We start from the raw sequence: 21,822 nt of genomic DNA, 5'->3' as shown, positions 1-21,822 counted from the left end.
TGTTGGATGTAACAATATGCAACATTCTGAAGCTCATGTCATATTTTCAACAAAGTGTTTCTTGGATCCTAATTAGAAAAAGTTATATTCCATGTATGTATGATATGTCAAAATATATTTTATGCCATTTATACCTACAGAGAACTTTAAAAAAATTCAAAAACCAAACCAAACAAACAAACAAAAAAAGCATTTCTTAAACCGAAGAAAGATGAGAGGCCAACAGTTCATGCCAGCCATACTGTAAGATCTGCCCTTTTCTTATCACTTATTTTCTGGTTAAAATAAAATTCACAACATAAAACACCAGAATTTTTCAATTAATAACCTACCTCGCATGTTCCTGAACACCCACAATCTCTACTTCACTATCTGAAGAGGCAATATTAATTTCTTCATTAAGTGGTGCATTGCCAGCAGATGTTTTGTCACTTGCTAGGAATCCTGGATCCAAGTGACCTGAGAGAAAAGAGGAGAGAGAAGCACTACAGTTTAATTTCTTACAAACAGCAGAAACAACTTGACAGATTTCTTACCAGTTTTAATCAAAGAAATGGTAACCTTATAATCCTATGACGGCTTTTGCCTCAGCAAAACTATTACCCATGTCAAATAAGCTCACAGTGTTCTACCGTTTTCTAAATTCATTTTACACAAATAAAATATAAGCTCATCACATATATTCTAACAGTTTGTCAGTACATAAAGGCATGAACTCAAAGTCACTCACTCTATACTCTTATTCCTTAGGAGAAAAAAAAATTTCAATACTTTAGTAAATGTCTCTATCTAAATATATAAAATATATATAAAATACATAAAATTTCACAATGCTTTTTGTATTCAATTCTAGCCTACTTTTTAATGACCTACATAACCACCAAGAGGACAATGGGGTAGTTCTCTGCTGTTTATTGTAATAGAATAAAACTCTAAACCACGTAATATAAAGGCATAAATGAAATAATACAAGTTTTCATTAGTACCATATTTATACTAGGATGCTTTGTGAAAGACTTAACATTTTTCTCTGTAATAAAGGAATGCAGATTTGACAAATCCTGACCCCAAACTATATCTAAAAGGGAAAGCTACAGGTAGATCACAATTCTGGCTCTGAGCAATTGAAGCAGTAACTGTATATTGTTGATAGTTCTCATTACACTTAAATCACACACACTGGAAAAGCACAACAGCTCATAAAGTTGTTTATTACATGATGAAATAAAATACATTCTCCAACATTACAGAAGCATGAGCTTCACAGACCTCTCTCTTTCAATAAAGGATAATGGCATAAAATCAAAGTACATGGCTCTACAAACAATTTTAGTTAAAATAACTCAGCTTATATGCCCAGCACTTGAATGTTTTAACTTAAAAACACGAATATGGAAATGTCTAAAAGTTAAGATGAAATAAACAGAGTTGCAATAGATACAAATTTTCACTTCCTTTAAAGAGTACTTATATATTGATACATGATACAATGCGATTTTTCCATGTTTAAAAAATTCTTCATGACACCTTACATAAACTATATCAATGCAAAGGAAGTTTACCATACAACTTTCCCTTTCCCCTCCTTTCACTTTTTCCAATATTTCAATGTCACTGAGAAATCTTGTACTTTCATATTCCTCCTGTCAACTTTCAATATACTTCTTTCCTATACTTCTGCAAAAGTATAGGCAGTCTCAAAGCAACTTGACAATTTTTATATTCTCTGACCCTGTAAACCCATCCCTGAGAATTTACCCTAAGGGAAAAGATTTTAAATAAGCAATACGTTAATGTCCAAAGACATTCACTGTAACACTAGATGGGAAACTTGGGAAGGTCTTACACATAAAATACAAATTATCACATACTAAAAAATGTGTAGATGAGGAGTAAAGCTGTGGAAAAAAATGAATGAGACTGGGTCTTTTTCACAATTCTTCCCCCAATCCCCCGTACTGAGGATTAAACCCAGCAGTGCTCCACCTCTGAGCTACAATTCCCCAGCCCTATTTATTTAATTTTGAGACAGGGTCTCACTGAATTACTCAGGATGGATTCAAACTTGAAATCTTCCTGCTTCAGCCTACTGAGTTGCTGGGATTATAGATATTCACCACTGCACACAGCTCACCATTCTTTAATGTTATGTTTACCTGTTTTTCTTCAATTGACAAAGATGTGCATATGAGAAAACAGAAAACTGGAAAGCTTAAAATGGACCCTAGACACACCTACATAGATAGACTAAGATATATGGGTCTGTAACCTAGATAGGATCCTGTACAGTGGCACAGGCAATACACACAAATCTTTGAACCCTACAGCACATAAAAGGTACATCCGAAAACACCCAGTTTTTTAAAATCTAGACCAGTGTGGTTATTTAAATGGACTTTGGTTAAGTCTAGAATTCGTAACCTAATTCTTGCTCTGGCTCCCAACACCTTGCTATATAGCCAAGTCTTGTCCAATTGACTTGATGTTTTAATTATGGCTATCCACTGTGCACACTATTCCAAATGTTCTACTAGAGGAATACATATTGATAATCCTCTGTCAAGCCTTCAAGCTATCCATGGTCTTTACTGTTTTTTTTTTTTTTGCGGTGCTAGGGATTGAACCAAGGACCTTGTGCATGCAAGGCAAGCACTCTACCGACTAAGCTACATCCCCAGCCCTTTACTCTCTAATTCATCTGTTTGTTCCTCAAAAAGCACTTGTTTGTGACATGCTCTACACTATTCCAGGTGCTCCAAGACTACAGGGCAAGGGCAGGCATAATCTCTATCCTCTGTGAAACTACAACACATTCAAGGACAGTAAAAAATAGTCCATTGCACTGTGACTTAAAAACTGCTGATATGGAGATAAAGAATAGCCCAGAAACATACAGAAAAGGCACAGTCCCCAGATTTGAGGGCCATCTGGGAAGCTAAGTTCTCAGGGAAATTAGGCACAGGTGAGGATATGAAGTAGCACAAGGAACACTTTGTTGTCCTTGAGGGTCCAAAGGTTTATCAAGATTTGGGGTAATAGTACTAAAAGAGCAATGAAAAACAAAGCTGGCAAAGTCAGCAAAGATAACAGCATGGTAAACAGTCTGAGCTTGATCTTGAGAAGTGGGAAGCCACTGAAAGATCTAAGCTGAGAAGTGACATGATCTGTTTTTGTATTTTAAAGAGTCTCCTTCTGGAGCATAGAAATGAAACTAACAGCAAAACAGGAGGCAAGGGAACCAAACGAACTACTGCATTCTCCTGGGGGACAAATGACTGTGGCTAAATTAGAAAAGGCAACTGTGTGTATGTATGTTCAGAGGGTTAGAGGTATTGGGAATTGGGCAAATGAAAGAAGAAACCAGGACATGAAAAAATGATGCTTAGATTGCTGATTTAGGTAACTGTATAGAGTCATAGTACTATTCAATGCACTAATGAAAGTGGAGCTGCTAAATATGTGTTTAAGATAGATGTCCAGCAGGTAGTTGGAGGTACTCTTCTAAAGCTCAGATCAGAGGTCTAGAGAAGAAAAAGAGACTTCATAAGTCTTTGATAACAGTGGGAAGAGAAATTTCATCCACAGGACTGCAGGACGCCTACAACAGAACCCTGATGAACAGCAATAATTAAAGAGATGGGCAGAGGAAGGGGAACCCACAAAGAGAGAAAAACCTAAGAATGACATCATGGATAACAAAGAGCATTTCTAGAAGTGATTAATAATACCCACTGAGAAATCAGGTAAGAAAAGAGATCCAGGAGACTGACTAGAATCAATGATAAGACAATTATAAATGACCTTGACAAGCAGAGCCTCATGAGTAATAGGGCCCAAAGTCAATGTGGCAAAGCAAGCTGAAAAATAATGGAAGAAAAGGAAAAGCAGAAGTTTAAGTCTGAGTTGGAGGAAGGATACAGGTAGTACTGAGTGAGAATGCAGGTTTGAGAGAAGGAGATGTGTGTGTATGTACAGTTTTTAAAGACAGGACAGTGAGACAGGTACAGTGGTATATGCCTGCAACTCTAGCAACTTAGAAGGTTAAGGCAGATGAATCACAAGTTCAAGGCAAAGGGCTGGGGATATAGTTCAGTGGTAGAGCACCCTAGGGTTAAATCTCCAAATCCCTCTCTCCCTCCCCCCTGGCACCCAACACACAAAGATGGGAGAGACCTGGTCATATTTATAAGAATAAAGGCAAAGAACAGGTTTGATGGCAGAAAGCTGAAGTGATAGTCACCTGTGAAGAATGTGCTGAGGCCATCTACAAAGCACAAATATGGTTAAGGTAGCAGGAGCTTAGAAAAGTAAGAGTCATTTTAAAAGGAGAATGCCCCTAAGGAAAGGGGGTAATTGCTGGGCAGCACTGAGAATAAGAATGAAGCTGCAGATACGTGATTTTCTCCAGCTTACCTTAGCAGTGTAGACACAAGACTCTAAAAACTCATCAAGGGATCAGATTTTGTCAGGTGGGCACATCTGAAAAGTCAACTCTACAAGACAGCGGAGGAAGGATACTGGTAAAGCAGAGTTGGCCCAATTGCAGGCTTGACAAAGAAAGTGAAGCTGGGAGGGGACTAATAAAGGGCTTTAGGGACAGGTACAATGAGGTACAGAAAAAGTAAAAATGGTATAGTGGAAATAAAAGTATGAGAGTACAGAAAAGCCCTCCAGTGGAAAAAGAGAATGCAGTCAAGAGAGCTAGGAGGAAACTAGTGGTTAGGAGAAAACTGTATTTCCACCTCTTAGCTACCCACAAAATCCAAGTCCTGGGACCATTCCTTTTCTCCTGTCTTCCTTCTACTCTGTTGTTCTTTGCTGTGACTACCTACAACTCACCTTCCTACAATTTTTCCATTGCCCTTCGGAATCCCAGTTCCATGGTAAACTGAAAAACTGAACTAAATGTTCTACTTCCCTGTGGAAACAGCCTTTCCTGAAAATGCTGCCTCCCCTGCAGTCCTATTAAGAGGAAACTGTTTCTGACCCCTATTCTGGGATTGACATCACTTGTAAGTGACTATCATCCATCCTACTGCACCAACACTAGCAGTTGACATGCTCCAGGGTGTTACCTTTCACTGTCTTACAGTGACCCATGACAGTTTTACTTCATCATTAAACATTATTGGTACCTGGCTTAGTCTCTATTTCTACTTTCCAATCCTGCTTCATGAATAATTATTTATGTACACAACTTCAAAACTGTCATTGACTACTCACTAAGAAGCAAGGAGGTGAGCTCCAAAAGCCACTTAGAGTCACTTGTGGACACTCATATCAAGGGGTTCAGTCTGCCTTGATCCTAAAAATAACAATGTGAATTAAATTAAACCAAGTTTAAAATGCAAATCTGAAGAGTCACTGTTGCTATAACCAAACTCTTTCTCCTTGATTACTCAATGCTCTTAACAATAGTAGCTAGGTAAACACAAGAATACAACAGGATTTAGTTTTTCTTTTTTTTTTTTGGGGGGGGGGCAGGGGTACTCGGGATTGAACTTAACTGGGGGCACTCAACCACTGAGTCACATCCTCAGCCCAATTTTGTATTTTATTTAGAGAAGGGTCTCACTGAGTAACTTAGCATCTCAATTTTTTTTAAGTTGTAGTTGGACACAATAACTTTATTTTATTTATTTATATGTGGTGCTGAGGATAGAACCCAGGGACTTGAATGTGCGAGGCGAGTGCTCTACCGCTGAGCCATACATAACCCAGCCTAGCATCTCAACTTTGCTGAGGCTGGCTTTGAACTTGCAATCCTCCTGCCTCAGCATCCCAAGCTGGGATTACAGGCATGTGCTACAGAGCCCAACCAGGATTTAGTATTTCTATCCCCAGTTCTAGCACCACAGTTTAAATTCATAATTCCAACTTTTTTGGTAGGAATATTTTCTGATGTGTCTCAGTCATCAATATTTCTGAATAACCAATCTTACTGAGTAGGCCCCTCACCCCGACCCTACACTTCCACTCCAGAGCTGGAAATGTCATCACTCCATTTTATTTTTCTTGCTTTCAAAGAATGGAAAAAGAAAAGTCACTATGCTGTGTATTCATCTTACACTGTCTTAAGAAAAACAAGGTACCTATCACCAATATTTCAGATTTTTCTAACTTTATTCATCCATTACATATCCAAAAACTATTAACTTATGCCCTCCTTTCCCATTATTAGATCCAAGCAAATTTGACAGTGTAATTTTGGCCACAGAATTGCAATAAAACTTCCTGGTAAGTGTTAATAACTCCTAGACTAAGCTAGAGGGGTGGCACAGGCCTATAATCCCAGCTACTGGGAAGCTGAGGCAGGAAGATCACAAACTGAAGATCAGCCTGGGCAACTTAGAAAGACCATCTCAAAACAAAAACTAAAAAGGGCTGGGGATGGAGTTTAGTGGGAGAGTACTCTGAGTTCAACCTTCAGTACTGCAAAATAATAATAATAATAACAATAATAAATTAAAAAAGAAACCCTCAGACTAATGGTGCAAGAGTTTTGCACCATTTCTCATCACAGTCATTAGATAAAAGGGGCCACAAAGCCACACAGATAACAAGTGGGCTGGAAACCACATTAGTGGCCTGCTAGGTATATTTAAAAAAAAAAAAAAAAAACAGTATTAGCTTCAACAAATAACAATTATTAATTTGTGTTTAATTCGTTCAACAAAAACATGTCATACTCTACAAGAGACATGGAAGGCATTCATGGATGCCTCTCCCTGTTCTATCTCAGAGGTGAGACAATAGTCCTTTTCTCTCAAAATAACCCTCTAGAGCAAGCAACACATTCCTTTTGGACCTCTGTGTGGAACCTGACTTTCTCTGCAGTTGGGGTTCCTCTGTATCCCATGCCCCTCTAGGAACTCTCAAGAATTCAATGGTAGAACACTCTAGAGCATACATAAAAACAAAAGCATAGCAAAGATTCTATGAGGTTCTGCACATACTGTCAGTGGTACTATCTTTGTCAGTTCTAAGACAAGAACAAGCCCTGTAGCAAAAAATATGAATACATGATTACCGTATATTAAACTGAAAATAAAGCAGAGTACGCATATTTAGCTATTGTGGCAGCTGGCTGTCTCCCTATAGGTCTTTGCCTGTGTAGATCTTTGGGAGAATTTCATTCACTGTGAAAAAATTCTAAATTTTTGTCCTCCCACTACAGACATAAATAAGAGTTACTAAGACAGGACTTAAAAAAAAAAGAGAGAGAGAGAGCAGCAGCAGCAAAGAAAAAGTAGTAACTAAAATACCATGGTGAACTGGTGAACAGTTTCTTTTGTCTTCAAAAGAAATAATGCAGCTACTTTTAATCAATCCCTTTCTTATTCAGTCTAATGGACAAGCACTAGGCCTTTGCCTGTTTGCATCTCATTAAAGCAAAGTATTACATACTGGATGACAAAGGGAAGGCTAGGTAAAACAAGGTTACTACCTTAAATCACTTTAGCCTTAAAAACATGCGAATTATTACTATGTACTTACTTTTTTCAACAAGAACATTAAGGGGAGATGAGAACCTAAACTTATTACTTATGATCAAAAGAGGCTTGACCACATCACCTCCTTCACAAGACTCATACTTCTCTGATCTGCTATCAAGAAACAGGGCCATTCTGGTCAGATTATTAAAAAAGAAAATCCTACATTAGGGACAGGAAAATCAAGGTTTGTTTCTCTGCCACTATGCTTCTGTTATGCAAAGATCAAGATTACTATCCCTATTTTAAGGATAAGATAAAATGTTCACAGCCTACCTAACTTTGACCAGAAAGGCATGATGGAAAAATAGAAATGTTTAGAATTTATCATTTCCCAGGACAAAACCAACAAATTCTGTTTATCATCACAACTACAGATCTTTCTTACCAAGAGTATAACTCAGACTTCTTTTTGTAATTCCAACTATAATTACGTTTATAGTGGGTAATTACTAACAATTAAAATAAAGCCATTTTTCAGCTATGCAGGTCCATTCATTAAATATGCTAGACACAAGAATTACCAGGGAGTTATTATTAAACAGATTCCCAGACTCCATTTCATATCTATTAATAAAATCTTCAGGGAGAAGTGAAGGATTCTGAATTTTATTAGAACACTGGATAATGTCTAGGCTCAAGCAAAGTTGAGAAAACATTGTAGCAGGAACAACTCATGCCAGGGAAGGACAGTGAACTAGAAATGCACTGACTGACCCATCAATCCCTTTCTTATTCAGTCTACTTCAGCACAGTATTTATTAACCTAATGCTTTCCCGAGGGCTTTAAATGCTACTGTGTGCTAGGTCCCATGCTAAGCACACTGTTATATTATTTCACTTAACAGCAACAATAATCTTTTGGAATAGATACTAGTTGTTGGTTTTGTTGTTGTTGTTGTTGTTAGGTACTGGGGATTAAATCCAGGGACACTCACTCACTGGGAAACATCCCCAACCCTATTTTACATTTTATTTAGAGACAGGTTCTTGCTGAATTGCTTAGCACCTTGCTTTTGCTGAAGCTGGCTTTGAACTCCTATCTCAGCCTCCCAAGCTGCTGATCCTCCTATCTCAGCCTCCCAAGCTGCTGGGGCTACAGGTGTGTGCCACTGCGCCCAGCAGTTAGAATAGATACTACTTTTATCCCAATTTTTGCACACAAGGAAAACTAAGGCTTTTCACAGTTTACCTAAGTAAGGTCACACAGTTTCTAAGTGGCTGCTTGTTGAAAACCACCCTATACAATTCTAGCATCAAGTAAAGAAAAAGTAAACACATGGCAAGAGTTGAAATTGAAATTTTAAGTCTTTTGTTGACCAGAGGCTTCCCTGATTTCAACTTATTTTTTTAAAATCTGCTTGCTATTCAACTTTTAGGTTAAAATTAAAACTATTAAATAGCAACATCTATTTTGGATGTAAGAACTTCATCCAATTGCTTTGAAAAAGCAGCAAGTTATTCTATCTCCAATTACTGCTTACATGACCCTAAAGGCTGTAGAACTGCTCTGAGATGCTACTACTGATTGAAATGAACCCTTAGTTAGTCTGTTCAGTCAGTAGGATTCTACTTCATTATGAAGGGAACACAGAGGATCCAACTAAGCATTAGAATATTTATCTTAAGGCTTGGGATATAGCTCAGTTGGTAGAGTACTTGCCTCACACAGGGCAAGTACTGGGTTTTATTAATCCCCAGCATGACCAAAAAAAAAAAAAAAAAGAATATTTATCTTAAATTCAAATCTTAATAGGCCAAATCTTGAAATTATAAACTGACAAGCATAAACTCTTAACTATTTTGTTGTGACCATGTAAATATACTCAGCTTTGTAAGACGGATTGCCTCTATAAAATAAAGACAATATTGTTTTATTTATTATTCACATTCCTACATCATCAAATTTTAATTTATTTGAAAGAGCAAATGGCTTCATTAGAAAAGATCACTGGGAGCTACTAAACAATGGTGACTACATTCTATATCCTAAACAAAAACCTCCACACAATTAATGGCCCAATACAGACATGTGCTCTCTATTATATGCTATGAAAAATTATCACACACACATATCAAAAGACACATACAAGAAATGTTAACAACATCATTTAAAACAGCTCCCAAACATCCAACGAGAATATGTAAATTGGAATATATTCATATAGTGGAATACTAAATAGCAGGGAAAACTCAATGAACTAGACCACATAAAACATGCTCAAAGTTCACAAAATGATGAACTAAATGAAAGTTTCAAATGATTACCTGCAGTGTGAACTACAAAGTTTTAAAACACACTTGTAATTACATAACACATGAAGTAAAAATACACCGAGAAATACATAGGAACATCAAACATTAAATGTCAAATTTAGGACGGCTCTGGGGAAAATGGAAGAGCAGAGATGAAACCATTGGTGCTTCCCTCCTCACATACTTTTGCCATGCTATAGTTCTTAAAAACAATGGTAGGGGGCTTGGGATTTAGCTCAGTTGGCAAAGTGCTTGCCTCCCATGCACAAGGCCCTGGGTTCGATCCCTAGCACCACGGTGGGGAGGGTTAGGGACGACACAAAATGGTGAGTACCAGGGTAAGATGTTTTAAATAAACAAGCTAACAATTACAGTATGACCTCCATATCCACAGGTTCCACATCCACAGATTCGAGCAAATGCAAATGAAAAATATTGGGGGCAGGGGTGTTGTGACTGTACTAAACACATACAGTGTTTTCAGGTTACACAATATAGTATAAAAACTATTTACAAAGTTCTAATACTGTGTTAGGTATTATAAGTAAACTAGAGCTGATTGAAAGTATACAGATGCTATGCACAGGTTATATGTAAATATTGTACCATTTCATATAAGGAACTTGAGCATCCTTGGTCCCAGAACTTTCAGAGACCAATCTCTTATAGATACTAAAGGACTATATTTGAATCTGAAAATGTAAATGCTATCCTTATCCCTGATAATGGTAACTTTAATGATGTTTTAAGACCTCAAACCTTCACTATTTGGTTGAAACAAATAAAACTGCTAGGATTGTAATAGATCAAAAAGTTAAATTAGTAATTCTATATGGTTCTACTTACTATTGAAGAATTCTCTATATGAAAAGCAAAATATTGAGAGTCATTCATTTTTTTCTTTTTCCTACAAGAACTTTACTATAACATGGTCCATATTAAGTGACACACTAAGGGAATGGGGAACAAAACTGAAGTAGAATGATTGATTGGATTATCAATGGATTAAAAAAAAGATAAACCATCTAGTATACAGAACAAATTACATAGCTTACAAACCTATATTGTACAAAATGTGATTAAACTACTGTCCTTTGATATAAAGTATTATCATCATTGAATACGTTTCAAAATACTTACACATATTCATTGTATTAGTAAATCCTTTAAAAAGACCCTGCTTTGACCAAAAAAAAAAATTATTTATAAAAGCTAAAGTCAAGAGGAGAAATGACTGATCCAAAATCAATGAGCAAGTTAGCAATCAAAACAAAGCCAAAATTAAATCTGGGCACAGGTTCAAAATCAGCCTCAATAAATTAATCAAAAGGTCAACAAAGATTATAAGAGGAAGAATTCAGGACAATGACCAAAGGCACACTGCTATACTATAGTACATTCTAAACTATTACTCATTTTTGGGTAATAAAATTCATTTTTCATAAAAATAATATTTTCAACAATGATTAAACTAACAGACTTGGTACTTAAGTCAATGCACATAATCCTTCAAAAGGACTGAAGAAAATACACACTATATAAGCAGTCTGTTTTCTTATTCCCTCTTCCCTTTATCTTTAACTAAAGTTTTTTTTTTTTTTTTTTTTTTTTAAGGTTTAAGTTAGAAAGAATGTTTAAGGATGACATTGAAGGAAACATGGAGACACTGTGAGAATTTTCCAAAGGAAATAGTGGTGGGCTTTTTAGTGAATAAATTCTCTTAAGAATAATCACAGAACCAAGATAAATAATGCAAGAGATAAGGACAAGGAGAAGAGTTTTTTCCCCTGAAATAACAGAAGCAGAAATCGAAAGATAGGGTTAGAAGAGACAAAGAGAACTTACTGAAAAGAAACTAACAGAGACATTCCCCATCAAACAGAAGAAACAGTGACAGCATTGCAGATGAAAAGCTCCCTGTTACAGGTTACAATTCAGAGTTAAGTGACGAAAAAAGAACTAACCAAAGAGTGCAAGAGTATCTGGATTGTTTTTACACATGTTGGGCATTTTTAACTCAAGAAATACGCCTATTGAAATCTACTGATGCCTACAATTAACGTCTTATATATTCTTATTTTTGCTTCCTTCTGATTAAAAAAGATGATATGCTACCCAATTTTTTCAGTTATCAGTGGCAGCCTCATTAGTCACAACCATTTGATGTTAGATGGCTCTGGTATGGCCTGCTCTCCTCAGCAGGGTCCGCCACCAGGAGATACAGCTACCAGGACACATGCAGATTACATCATTAGAGAAGGGAGAAGGGAGAGACCAACCTGCCTTGGCATGCAGCCCGCTGGTTCTCCAGGTAGCTCCTGTGTCCTGGCCGCCTACAGAATTAGCGTGCTCTTGAACTACTGCAGCCGCCAATAAATTGTCCACATTTACCACTTCTGGGTCAGAGCTGGTTTCAGACATATCATAATGAGCTACAACTGGAGGTCCATCTAGGGAGGAAAGAAAATGTATACTTGTATCTAACTTGTGGGGTGAAAAATACTTCTGAAACTAAACAAGAATCTTCTAAATGTAATTACCTTTACCGTATTATTATCTCACTAGAAAAGCTGAACTTTACACATCTAATATTTTGTCATGATGTGAAAGTGAAAAAGATAATCCAAGTTTACAAAGATGAGGAACACATTTTGGAAGGAGGAAAAGGAATGTTATTATGAAGAACAAAAGACAAGACTATACTGAACAATGTTACACTGAATTCCTGTCAGACTCCTAAAGAGCAACAGATTAAGAAAAAAGGGATGACTCCACAAAGAAAGTGAAAGTGACTTTTTAAAGGAAAAATCTGGTGTAAACTATTAAAATCCAATTTATTATTTTAAGAAAATGAATCTAGTTCTCCTTATAACTAAAAGACACTAATAGATTCAGAGAAGAAAATCAAATTTATATTTTCCTACTTGCTAAAGAAATAAAGTTAACACTAGAGCTCTACTTATTTATCTAGTAAAACCCTTTTATAGTAATGTTATATACTCTACAACATTCTACAAAACAGCAATACCCACAGAAAAAAATTATATAGATTATATGTGTATGTATGTATAGTTCCTGAGACAGACAACCAGCTCATACTCCAAGTAAATGATATGCAATTTTATGAATGATTTTAGAGAGAGACATAAAAGTTCTTACTGGAAAAATAAGAGATCTCTCCAATCCCCAAATCACCTTAACTAGCTGGGAAAAAAAAAAACAGTTGAATTTCAAAGTAATTACACTGCAGCAATTCATGCTAATATATCTCAATATTCATGCGTGTAAAATAGATACATGCTTTAAAATGCTAATGCTACCCTTTTCCTAGCATGACAGCGAAAGCAAAAATAGTTTTCGTTCAAGACATCCTCTACTACCCCCATTTTAGAATAAAGATAAAATAAAGGAATGCTGTTTCCTTCTCAACAGCTATTTATCAAATGCAAGCAAACGATCATTTATTTCTGGTTTTCTAATATCATCCAAAAAATAATAACACTCCTACTTTATGAAATTTTGTCTAAGAAATGTATATGCCAATGAAAATATAAACAATGAAGAATTATTATTTTAATACATACATCCATTGTGTAAACTGTCATTGAACAATAACACAGAACACACCTGGGGTATTTATTACTTACAACTGAGCACCTAATGAACCATAGGTTTATGTAGCAACATCTTTAAAACAAAAGGTGACCAAACATAAAAGCAAATGAATTGTTAAGTGCCACTGTATAAAGAACAGACATGTCACAAAATGAAATTCTGACGATCATGGCAATTTTAGTTGGCTACTCAAAAATAATTTCCAGTTCCCCTAATAGGGTCAATTAAGTTCATCAAAGACCATGTGGTCTTGGTATCAGCTAGTAATGGATTTTAGTTCAAATAGAAAAAAAAAAAAAACTGCTGTGTTTTTTTTTGTTGTTGTTGTTTGAGATTTTTCTTTTCTGAGAAAGAAAAGAAAGTTTCATGATTCATGGAATTTTCGTCAGAGTTCAAAATGATTATTATGGAATCAAGATACTGTGTGATGTCCAAATACTTAGGTGCAAAAGATATGAGGGCCAAGTACAATATTGACTATTTGACCATACATTCGATTTAAGTGGGCTTTGTGGATGTTTCAGGAATTTGCAATAAATTATTTAGTGATTTATTTTAAATTTATCACTATTACCATTCTGAACTTCTTGTCCTCACATTCCCCACCTCCACCCCTAAATTGAGGAACCAGGTCAACAGTCAAGTCAAAATTGTACCACTCCTACATGTATAATCATGCAAAAAGGTTTAAGTGTATATATCCATGCAGAGTGACATCACCTACCCATGGAAATAACTTGTCTGAAAGTCTTCATCAGTAGAAAATACAAGCAAAAACTTGTTATGTGGCTTCATTCTTGTATCTTCCATATTTCCAAACAGCATACCTTATAACTTAGCTTAAATTTAGTGTTTATCATAAACAAAGACAGCAAAATTTTCATATTTTAAATACATATAACAGTTAAATTATGACCACTGTCATTTTTCACTTCAAATATATTCAAACAATGACAAGGCAATACTATATAAACTTCAATTAAAAAGAAAGGATAATGGTTGCCTTTCCAACTTTAAAAGATAAATCACAATTAATGATCCTGTATTTCAAGGTCATCTCATACCTATCATTAGCAAACCAAGATTAAATAGCATGCTTAAAGCACTTGGCATCAAGGGCTTCTACTCTGAACAAATACATGAATACCAGTTAACTATGACCCAGGAGGGCTTCAAACTTGTCATCCTCCAGTCTCAGGCTCCCAAGTAACTAGAATTACAGGTGTATGCCATACCTGGCTGTGATATTCTTTTAAAAAAGGAGATTCCTGCTACACAGAATGATGAGATAGGTGATATTTTGTAGTGATTTCATCTGCTTTTAAGAAAAAGTAGCTCTTGAAGGAAAAAAAGAAAGAAAGAAAAACCACAAAGAAGTAACTAGGAAAACTCAACACTAACAGGAGGAGTTCTCAATTCATTACAAGAAAGAACAAACGTGAGGACACCATCCTTGCTCTCACTTGATTATTCTTCTATACTGTTAAAACATTTGCACTGCTACTAACAGACTGTTTTGACTTTCAAGAACATCAAAATAGTCATTTAAATTTTACATGAAAACATGTCCAATTTAAGATTTAGTCATTAACATGAACACATTCCATGCTTACAACATTTAAGGTTACCCAATCTGCACATTCTCCCAGCTGCCAACTCTGATATGTGTTACAATCTTTAAATATAAATGAACTTACTAGCTTTCCTAAATCATTAAAAACATCTCTCTTTAAAGGTAAATTTAACACAATTAGTTAATTACTATTCAATCTACAGTTAATCCAGGCACTGTTTCTCTAATTGGAAACATTTTTGCCATTTGTTACAAAGTAGAAAAAAAAAAGTCAAGCAATCTAAAACTACTTCTTATTTAAGAACATCGATTCATATATACTATGCTAGATGTTTGTAATCTCTTACTAATCTCCTAGCCTACATAAATAAATTCTGACTTTTCAAATACCAAAATGCTTACGTATCTGTTGGGTCACACATTCCTATACAGTTTTCCTCTTTTATGACCTCAAACCTACATTACTGTCATTAAATGTTTAATGAAATTAGTTACCTCAACAAATATATTCTAATGGGGGGGGGGGCCTGAAAAAGAAAAACAAAGCAAAACAAAACCTAACTTTTCCTTTACTATGTTTATCCATGACACATTTCTCTGTTCAAATCTGATGACCGTAAGTACAGCATTTTAAACTATACAAGATAATGATGCAATTTGCCACTCCTATGTACAGTCGAGAAATACGAGTTAGGTAGAACCAAAAGAGACTACAGTTGTTCTTATTGTTGAAAGAAAGACTAACATACAGTTAAAGCCTGGAATGCACAGGAGCTACAGATTTCTGTAAGCAGATACACAAATTGAAGCCCTTCCCTGTCCCTCCACTTAAATGTGTGACTCTGATAAATTATTTCACTCCTCAGTTTCTTCACAGGTTATTATGAGGGTTAAGAAAGTCCTAATACAGGATCAAACAGGACTTCAAATACTGGTCCCACTGCCCTACCTTTCCATTGACTACAAGTAATGCTTGCCCACTTCGTTATTTGTTTGCGTCTTCTTGCATATACACTCTGCTGAATACAGCCTACATTCAAAAAGCTTTGAGGAAACATCATTGCCTGGACTGATACTTTACACTGCACATACATAAACCCAAATTGTTAAATAAATGGTTTTCTGGGATTAAACAAAATAAGGTCATCACAAATGTGACATATTTTTGTTTGAAGTGAAATTTTAGACTGTATTCATGTAAAAGTATTTCAAGGGCTGGGGATGTGGCTTGCCTAGCATGCATAAGGCCTAATGTTCAATCCCCAGCACTGGGGTAGGGGTTGAGAGGGGACACGACCTAGGATTTCAAAACCGAATAGAAGCTGGGAGTACTGATGCACGACCCAAATCACAGGTACTCAAGTGGCTGAGGTAGAACAATGGCAAGTTTGAAGCTAGCACAGACAACTTTGCAAAACCTGTCTCAAACTAAAAACAGATGGGGATATGCTCAATGGTAGAGCACTTGCCTAGCATACTTGAGGCCCTAAGTTCAATTCCCATTAACAACATGCCCCACCCAAAAAAAAACAGAAAACAATTTTCCATTTGTCCATATTTAGCATCACCCTTTATAAAATCTAATTAGATCTAGAACAGAATTAGATCTTGTACCACAGAGACACCTAGAAACATCACTTCTCCTTCCCTATTGTGACATCTTAGGTTCAAGGAAAAGTGGTGCAATGCACCACTAAATGGCTCCTTTGACCTCATTTCTGTGGCTGTAGTAACACACAAATAAGTTCTAAGAAAATTCCTTTTTCTCTCTGCCATACCTGAGCTCTCCAATCCCCTCACCAGGAAATGAAACTTCTGTCTTGTTGCTACTGAAGAACAATACAAAAGCTCCTCCTCCCTAATCTTCAAAGGAACTAGGCCCAGGGCTAATTATCTAAAGAACATCAAGAGAAAGGGGGAAAGGATAGATACTATACTCAGCCTTGATCTAGATAGTAAGACTCAAAAATGTTAATCAGAAAAAGGGTTCTTAGAAATTAACAAAGGGACCTAAAACAGGGGATTATGTGCACACATGTGCAATGGTGCCAAGGTGTGGGCATGAGGCATAGAGGGAAACAGGCAAACCTCAAGAGATGTAGAAGGGAATTTGCATTTTAGAAGAAACTACATAAGAAAAAAAATGCCATTTTCATTACCTACTAGAATGCTTACTAAAGTGAAAATTTATATTTGCAAATGGCAAAAATACTTCTGCTACATTTTCAGTACAATAAGTCAAATAGAAAATATACGCATAATAATCTGAAAAAACAGAAAGCAGTCATTGTCAAAGCAACTCTAAACAAATGAACTACATTAACCAAAGGCATTAATAACTTATACAGAAAAGTTCCATGTCCTTAAAAAAAATCTTAAATACCAAAAACATACATATTTTCTTTAGAATAATATCATAAAGCTATTTTAGCAAAAAACAAAACAAGAACAAAGGGTTAAATGAAAACAAAATGCAACAATATGTACTTAAGTTTTATGTTTAGGAGTTAAGTCATCTTAAAAATAAAACTGAATCAATATCTGTTTTGTACTTTTCCCATTGCACTTATCTCAACTATTAAAAATTTAAACTTGACAAAGTTTCCAACATGGAAATAAAGTTTTAGGATCACACTTGGTCTTAATGTCATAATGGTAAATAACTGGTCATTTTATTATACCCAGAAAAGCTATATATGAATGATCTAAATGAAGAGTTCAAGAAAGAATCAAAGAAGTAGAAGACTCAAGATTTTCAGAATAGCTCAAAGTTGATGAAAAGACATACTTTTTAACATACCTTTAAGCTACAAAGTTAGAAAAGCTCTGAATCAAGTGGTTATTCAAAAGATAACTAAATAACATATCTGAATATTTAAGGGAACCTAGAAATACAGAAATAGGGCATTTGAAGAGATCACCATCCATGACCTATTGCTTTGAGAATTACCATGTGTAGAGAATAAAATTTAAATGTACTACAGTGTATAATACCTAAGAGTACAAAAATCAGACATTAGATTAGCCACATTCCTAGGTATACTACATTGCTAAAGATACATCCTTTCCAGCTTTCTTGTTACTCCTTGAAGTAGCCAGTCTAAATTTTGCCATTTTTCAAATATTCCTTAATTTTTAATAGGATAATTTAGTAGGGCATATATTTTAAACAAAAAAAGAATCTTGACTTTCTATGTTGATGGTGGTATTTACAATCAATCAACAAGTACATGAAAAAATGCTCACCATCTCTAGCAGTCAGAGAAATGCAAATCAAAACCACCCTAAGATACCATCTCACTCCAGTAAGATTGGCAGCCATTACGAAGTCAAACAACAACAAGTGCTGGAGAGGATGTGGGGAAAAGGGTACTCTTGTACATTGCTGGTGGGACTGCAAACTGGTGCGGCCAATCTGGAAAGCAGTATGGAGATTCCTGGGAAACCTGGGAATGGAACCACCATTTGACCCAGCTATTGCCCTTCTTGGACTATTCCCTGAAGACCTTAAAAGAGCGTACTACAGGGATACTGCTACATCGATGTTCATAGCAGCACAATTCACAATTGCTAGACTGTGGAACCAACCCAGATGCCCTTCAATAGATGAATGGATAAAAAAAATGTGGCATTTATACACCATGGAGTACTACGCAGCACTAAAAAATGACAAAATCATAGAATTTGCAGGGAAATGGATGGCACTAGAGCAGATCATGCTTAGTGAAGCTGGCCAATCCCTAAAAAACAAATACCAAATGTCTTCTTTGATATAATGAGAGCAACTAAGAACAGAGCAGGGAGGAAGAGCAGGAAGAAAAGATTAACATTAAACAGATACATGAGGTGGGATGGAAAGGGAGAGAAAGGGAAATTGCATGGTAATGGAGGGAGACCCTCATTGTTATACAAAATTACATATAAGAGGTTGTGAGGGGAATGGGAAAATAAACAAGGAGAGAAATGAATTACAGTGGATGGGGTAGTGAGAGAAGATGGGAGGGGAGGGAGGGGGGATAGTAGAGGATAGTAAAGGTAGCAGAATACAACAGTTACTAATAGGGCATTATGTAAAAATGTGGATGTGTAACCGATGTGATTCTGCAATCTGTATTTGGGGTAAAATTGGGAGTTCATAACCAACTTGAATCTATTGTATGAAATATGATATGTCAATAGCTTTATAATGTTTTGAACAACCAATTAAAAAAATAAATTAAAAAAAATAATAAAAATAATAAAACTGAAAATCATCTGAAAAAAGTCAGACAAAATCAATTATCTATTATTCTAATTATAAAACCATTTATTTCATTAAAGAAAAGCAGGTTTGTTTACTCAGGAACACCTAATATGAAATCACTAATAGAACAACATTGTCCTCAAAAGAGTAACAAGAAACATTTCTTTTTCAAAATTTTTATTTATCTAGGTTAGTTACACTTCAAATGCACAGATGTGTAGAAGATAGAAACAATAATTTGATAATATTCTTCCCAGATCTTAAAAGTTATAAGACGACTTCATTACCAAATACACTTAATGGACCATCCTTTCATTTTTTATGACATCCTGTATTTTATACTGTGGAAACTTAATACAATATGAAATTATCTACTCAATACTTATAAACTACTAGTTTGGTGCCAATTCCCACTAATTTTCCCAAACTTCTGAATAGGAACAGAAAGAAAAAAATGAAAAGTATAGAGTTCTAAAGTTTTTCATATTATTTACAATTCATAAGTCCATATAACTTCTAGGCAAATTAAAATGGTACATTACTTCGCTGTACTTAAGTATAATATATGCCATTTTTGAAGAGGATATTAAGAATTTTTAAAAATAATATTCAAAATTTCACCAAAAAAGTAAAGCCTATATTATGAATGTGTAAGTTTAATAAACTTGGATTTTTTTTTTTTTGGGGGGGGGGTACCAGGATTGAACACAGAGGCACTCAACATGGAAATAAAGTTTTAGGATCACACTCAACTACTAAGCCACATCCCCCATGTTATTTTGTATTTTATTTAGAGACAGGGTCTCACCGACTTGCTTAGTGCCGCACCCACCGTTGCTGAGGATGGCTTTGAACTTGTGATTGTCCTGCCTCAGTCTCCCAAGTCGCTGGGATTACAAGCATGTGCCACCACACCCAGCTGGAATTATTCTTCTGATGTTATATTTTCTGACATGTGGCACTCCACAAAATCTTTTTCATCATGCCCACAATGTACTATACAAACAACTTTTAGAAGAAGGAAATCAACATGAGCTCAATAAAAATATAACAGGTACAATTACGTTAAAAAGGTTACCTTCTGCTGGGTATGGTGGCAAGCGCCTGTAATTTCAGACTCAGGAGGCTGAGGTAGGAGAATCCCAATCCCATATTCAAGGCCAGCCTCAGCAAACTGAGTAAGGCCTTAACAACTTTGCAGGACACACACGCACGCGCGCGCACACACACACACACACACACACACACGAGTGCGCACATACACCAATCTCAGAATTAAAAATAATTAAAGAGGCTGAGGGTGTGGATCTAATAAAATGCCCCTGGATTCAATCCTCAGTACCAAAACCAAAATAAAATGTCACTTTTTTTACTCAAGTAACTTGCTTATAAATTTTCTAATCTAAACAAATGATGATAGCATGAAGTCCGCTTACCTTCTTTCTTATAATTTTAAGATACCTATATTATCAGGCAAAATCAACTGTATATTAAAAATGAAATATCATTGCCAGGGTGTTCTGGCACATTTCTGTAATCCCAGCTACTCCGAGGCTGAGGCAAAAGGATCACAAGTTTAAGGCCAGCCTTGGCAAATGAGAAGATCCTATCTCAAAATAAAAAATTTAAAAGGGTTAGGAGTCAAGTCCAGTGACAGAGCACCCCTAGCCTGGGTTCAATCTCTAGTACCACCACTAAAGCCCCCCCCAACAAAAAAATGAGATATATATATATCATTAACAGACTTAATGCACTTCAAATGATTTTGCATATAGCTTTTATGTAAATCTCATATAAACTGAGAGATAACTATAGCCAGAGACCCTTGGTGTTAAATCTATTTAATTAGTAGGGGAATAGTAATGAAAAACACAATAAGCAAAATAAATTAGTTTTCATATATTCTTCTACTCAATCTGATAGTTTAAAAAAATTAAGTACAAAATATTTGGTTAATTTTTTAAAAGACTTTTTTTCTGATTTTTGTTGTTGTTATTGTTGGGCCTTTTTTATTTGTTTATATATGGTGCTGATCATAGAACCTAGTGCCTCACACATGCAAGACAAGCGCTCAATCACTGAGCTACAACCCCAGCCCTTTCCTCCTATTTAATTACCATAACTAGGTTTACATGTGGGCAACTTTTTACTCACATACCTGGGAATGAATATTATGTCAGTGACCTGTATCCATTAGAATCACTGTAGACTAAAGCATAGTTAACTGCCTACAGTACGTGTCAAACATAACATTAAAGCAATTGTCAGAATTATTTCAGAATTCTGATCATGGGTATGCATGTGCATATACATACTCATATACAAATCCCTGAGATTAGGCTCATTTCTCTGACTTGGGAACAACAACAAACAGATACGCTTCTAATTTTAAAAAACAGAATGCAAAATATTCAGTATCAAACTATTAATTTAACCATGTTATGTTCTAAATTTTTATTTGTACATTTAAAGTTATACTCAATTTTAATACACATAAAATATGCATTAATATGACTAAGAAAGTTATTACTGCTTAAGAAAGTGGCTCAAATAACCAGACCTTCTAATCTGCTGGTTAAATTCTCTTACAATGATTAGGTCTCTAATGTTCTAAAACAATGAATTAGTAAAAACTAGGCAGA

The 21,822-nt window shown here is 35.5% G+C and overlaps 1 protein-coding gene across 6 annotated transcripts in view; it reads right to left on the bottom strand.

Annotated features, from left to right (window-relative positions):
• Ark2n (arkadia (RNF111) N-terminal like PKA signaling regulator 2N) overlaps positions 1-21,822 on the bottom strand; it is a 91,032-nt gene that overhangs the window by 11,083 nt on the left and 58,127 nt on the right. For 5 of the 6 annotated variants that reach the window (XR_009225312.1, XM_046428312.2, XM_058573960.1 and 2 more), the window contains exons 3-4: positions 12,029-12,199; positions 333-459 (exon numbers count right to left, since the gene is read on the bottom strand). Coding sequence is in view for 5 of the 6 variants with exons in the window: in XM_046428312.2 (XP_046284268.1) it covers positions 333-459; positions 12,029-12,199 (298 nt within the window). In the remaining variant the exon portion in view is untranslated. The remainder of the gene's footprint in view (positions 1-332; positions 460-12,028; positions 12,200-21,822) is intronic. The other variant, XM_046428315.2, reaches the window with a different exon arrangement.

Source organism: Marmota monax, unplaced genomic scaffold (assembly GCF_021218885.2).
Source record: "Marmota monax isolate L192 unplaced genomic scaffold, Marmota_monax_Labrador192_F-V1.1 WCK01_AAM20220418_F8-fsc00031, whole genome shotgun sequence".
Classification (NCBI taxonomy): Eukaryota; Metazoa; Chordata; class Mammalia; order Rodentia; family Sciuridae; genus Marmota; species Marmota monax.
The sequence above is the reverse complement of the archived record's forward strand: the minus strand, read 5'-3'. Positions and strand labels throughout refer to the sequence as shown.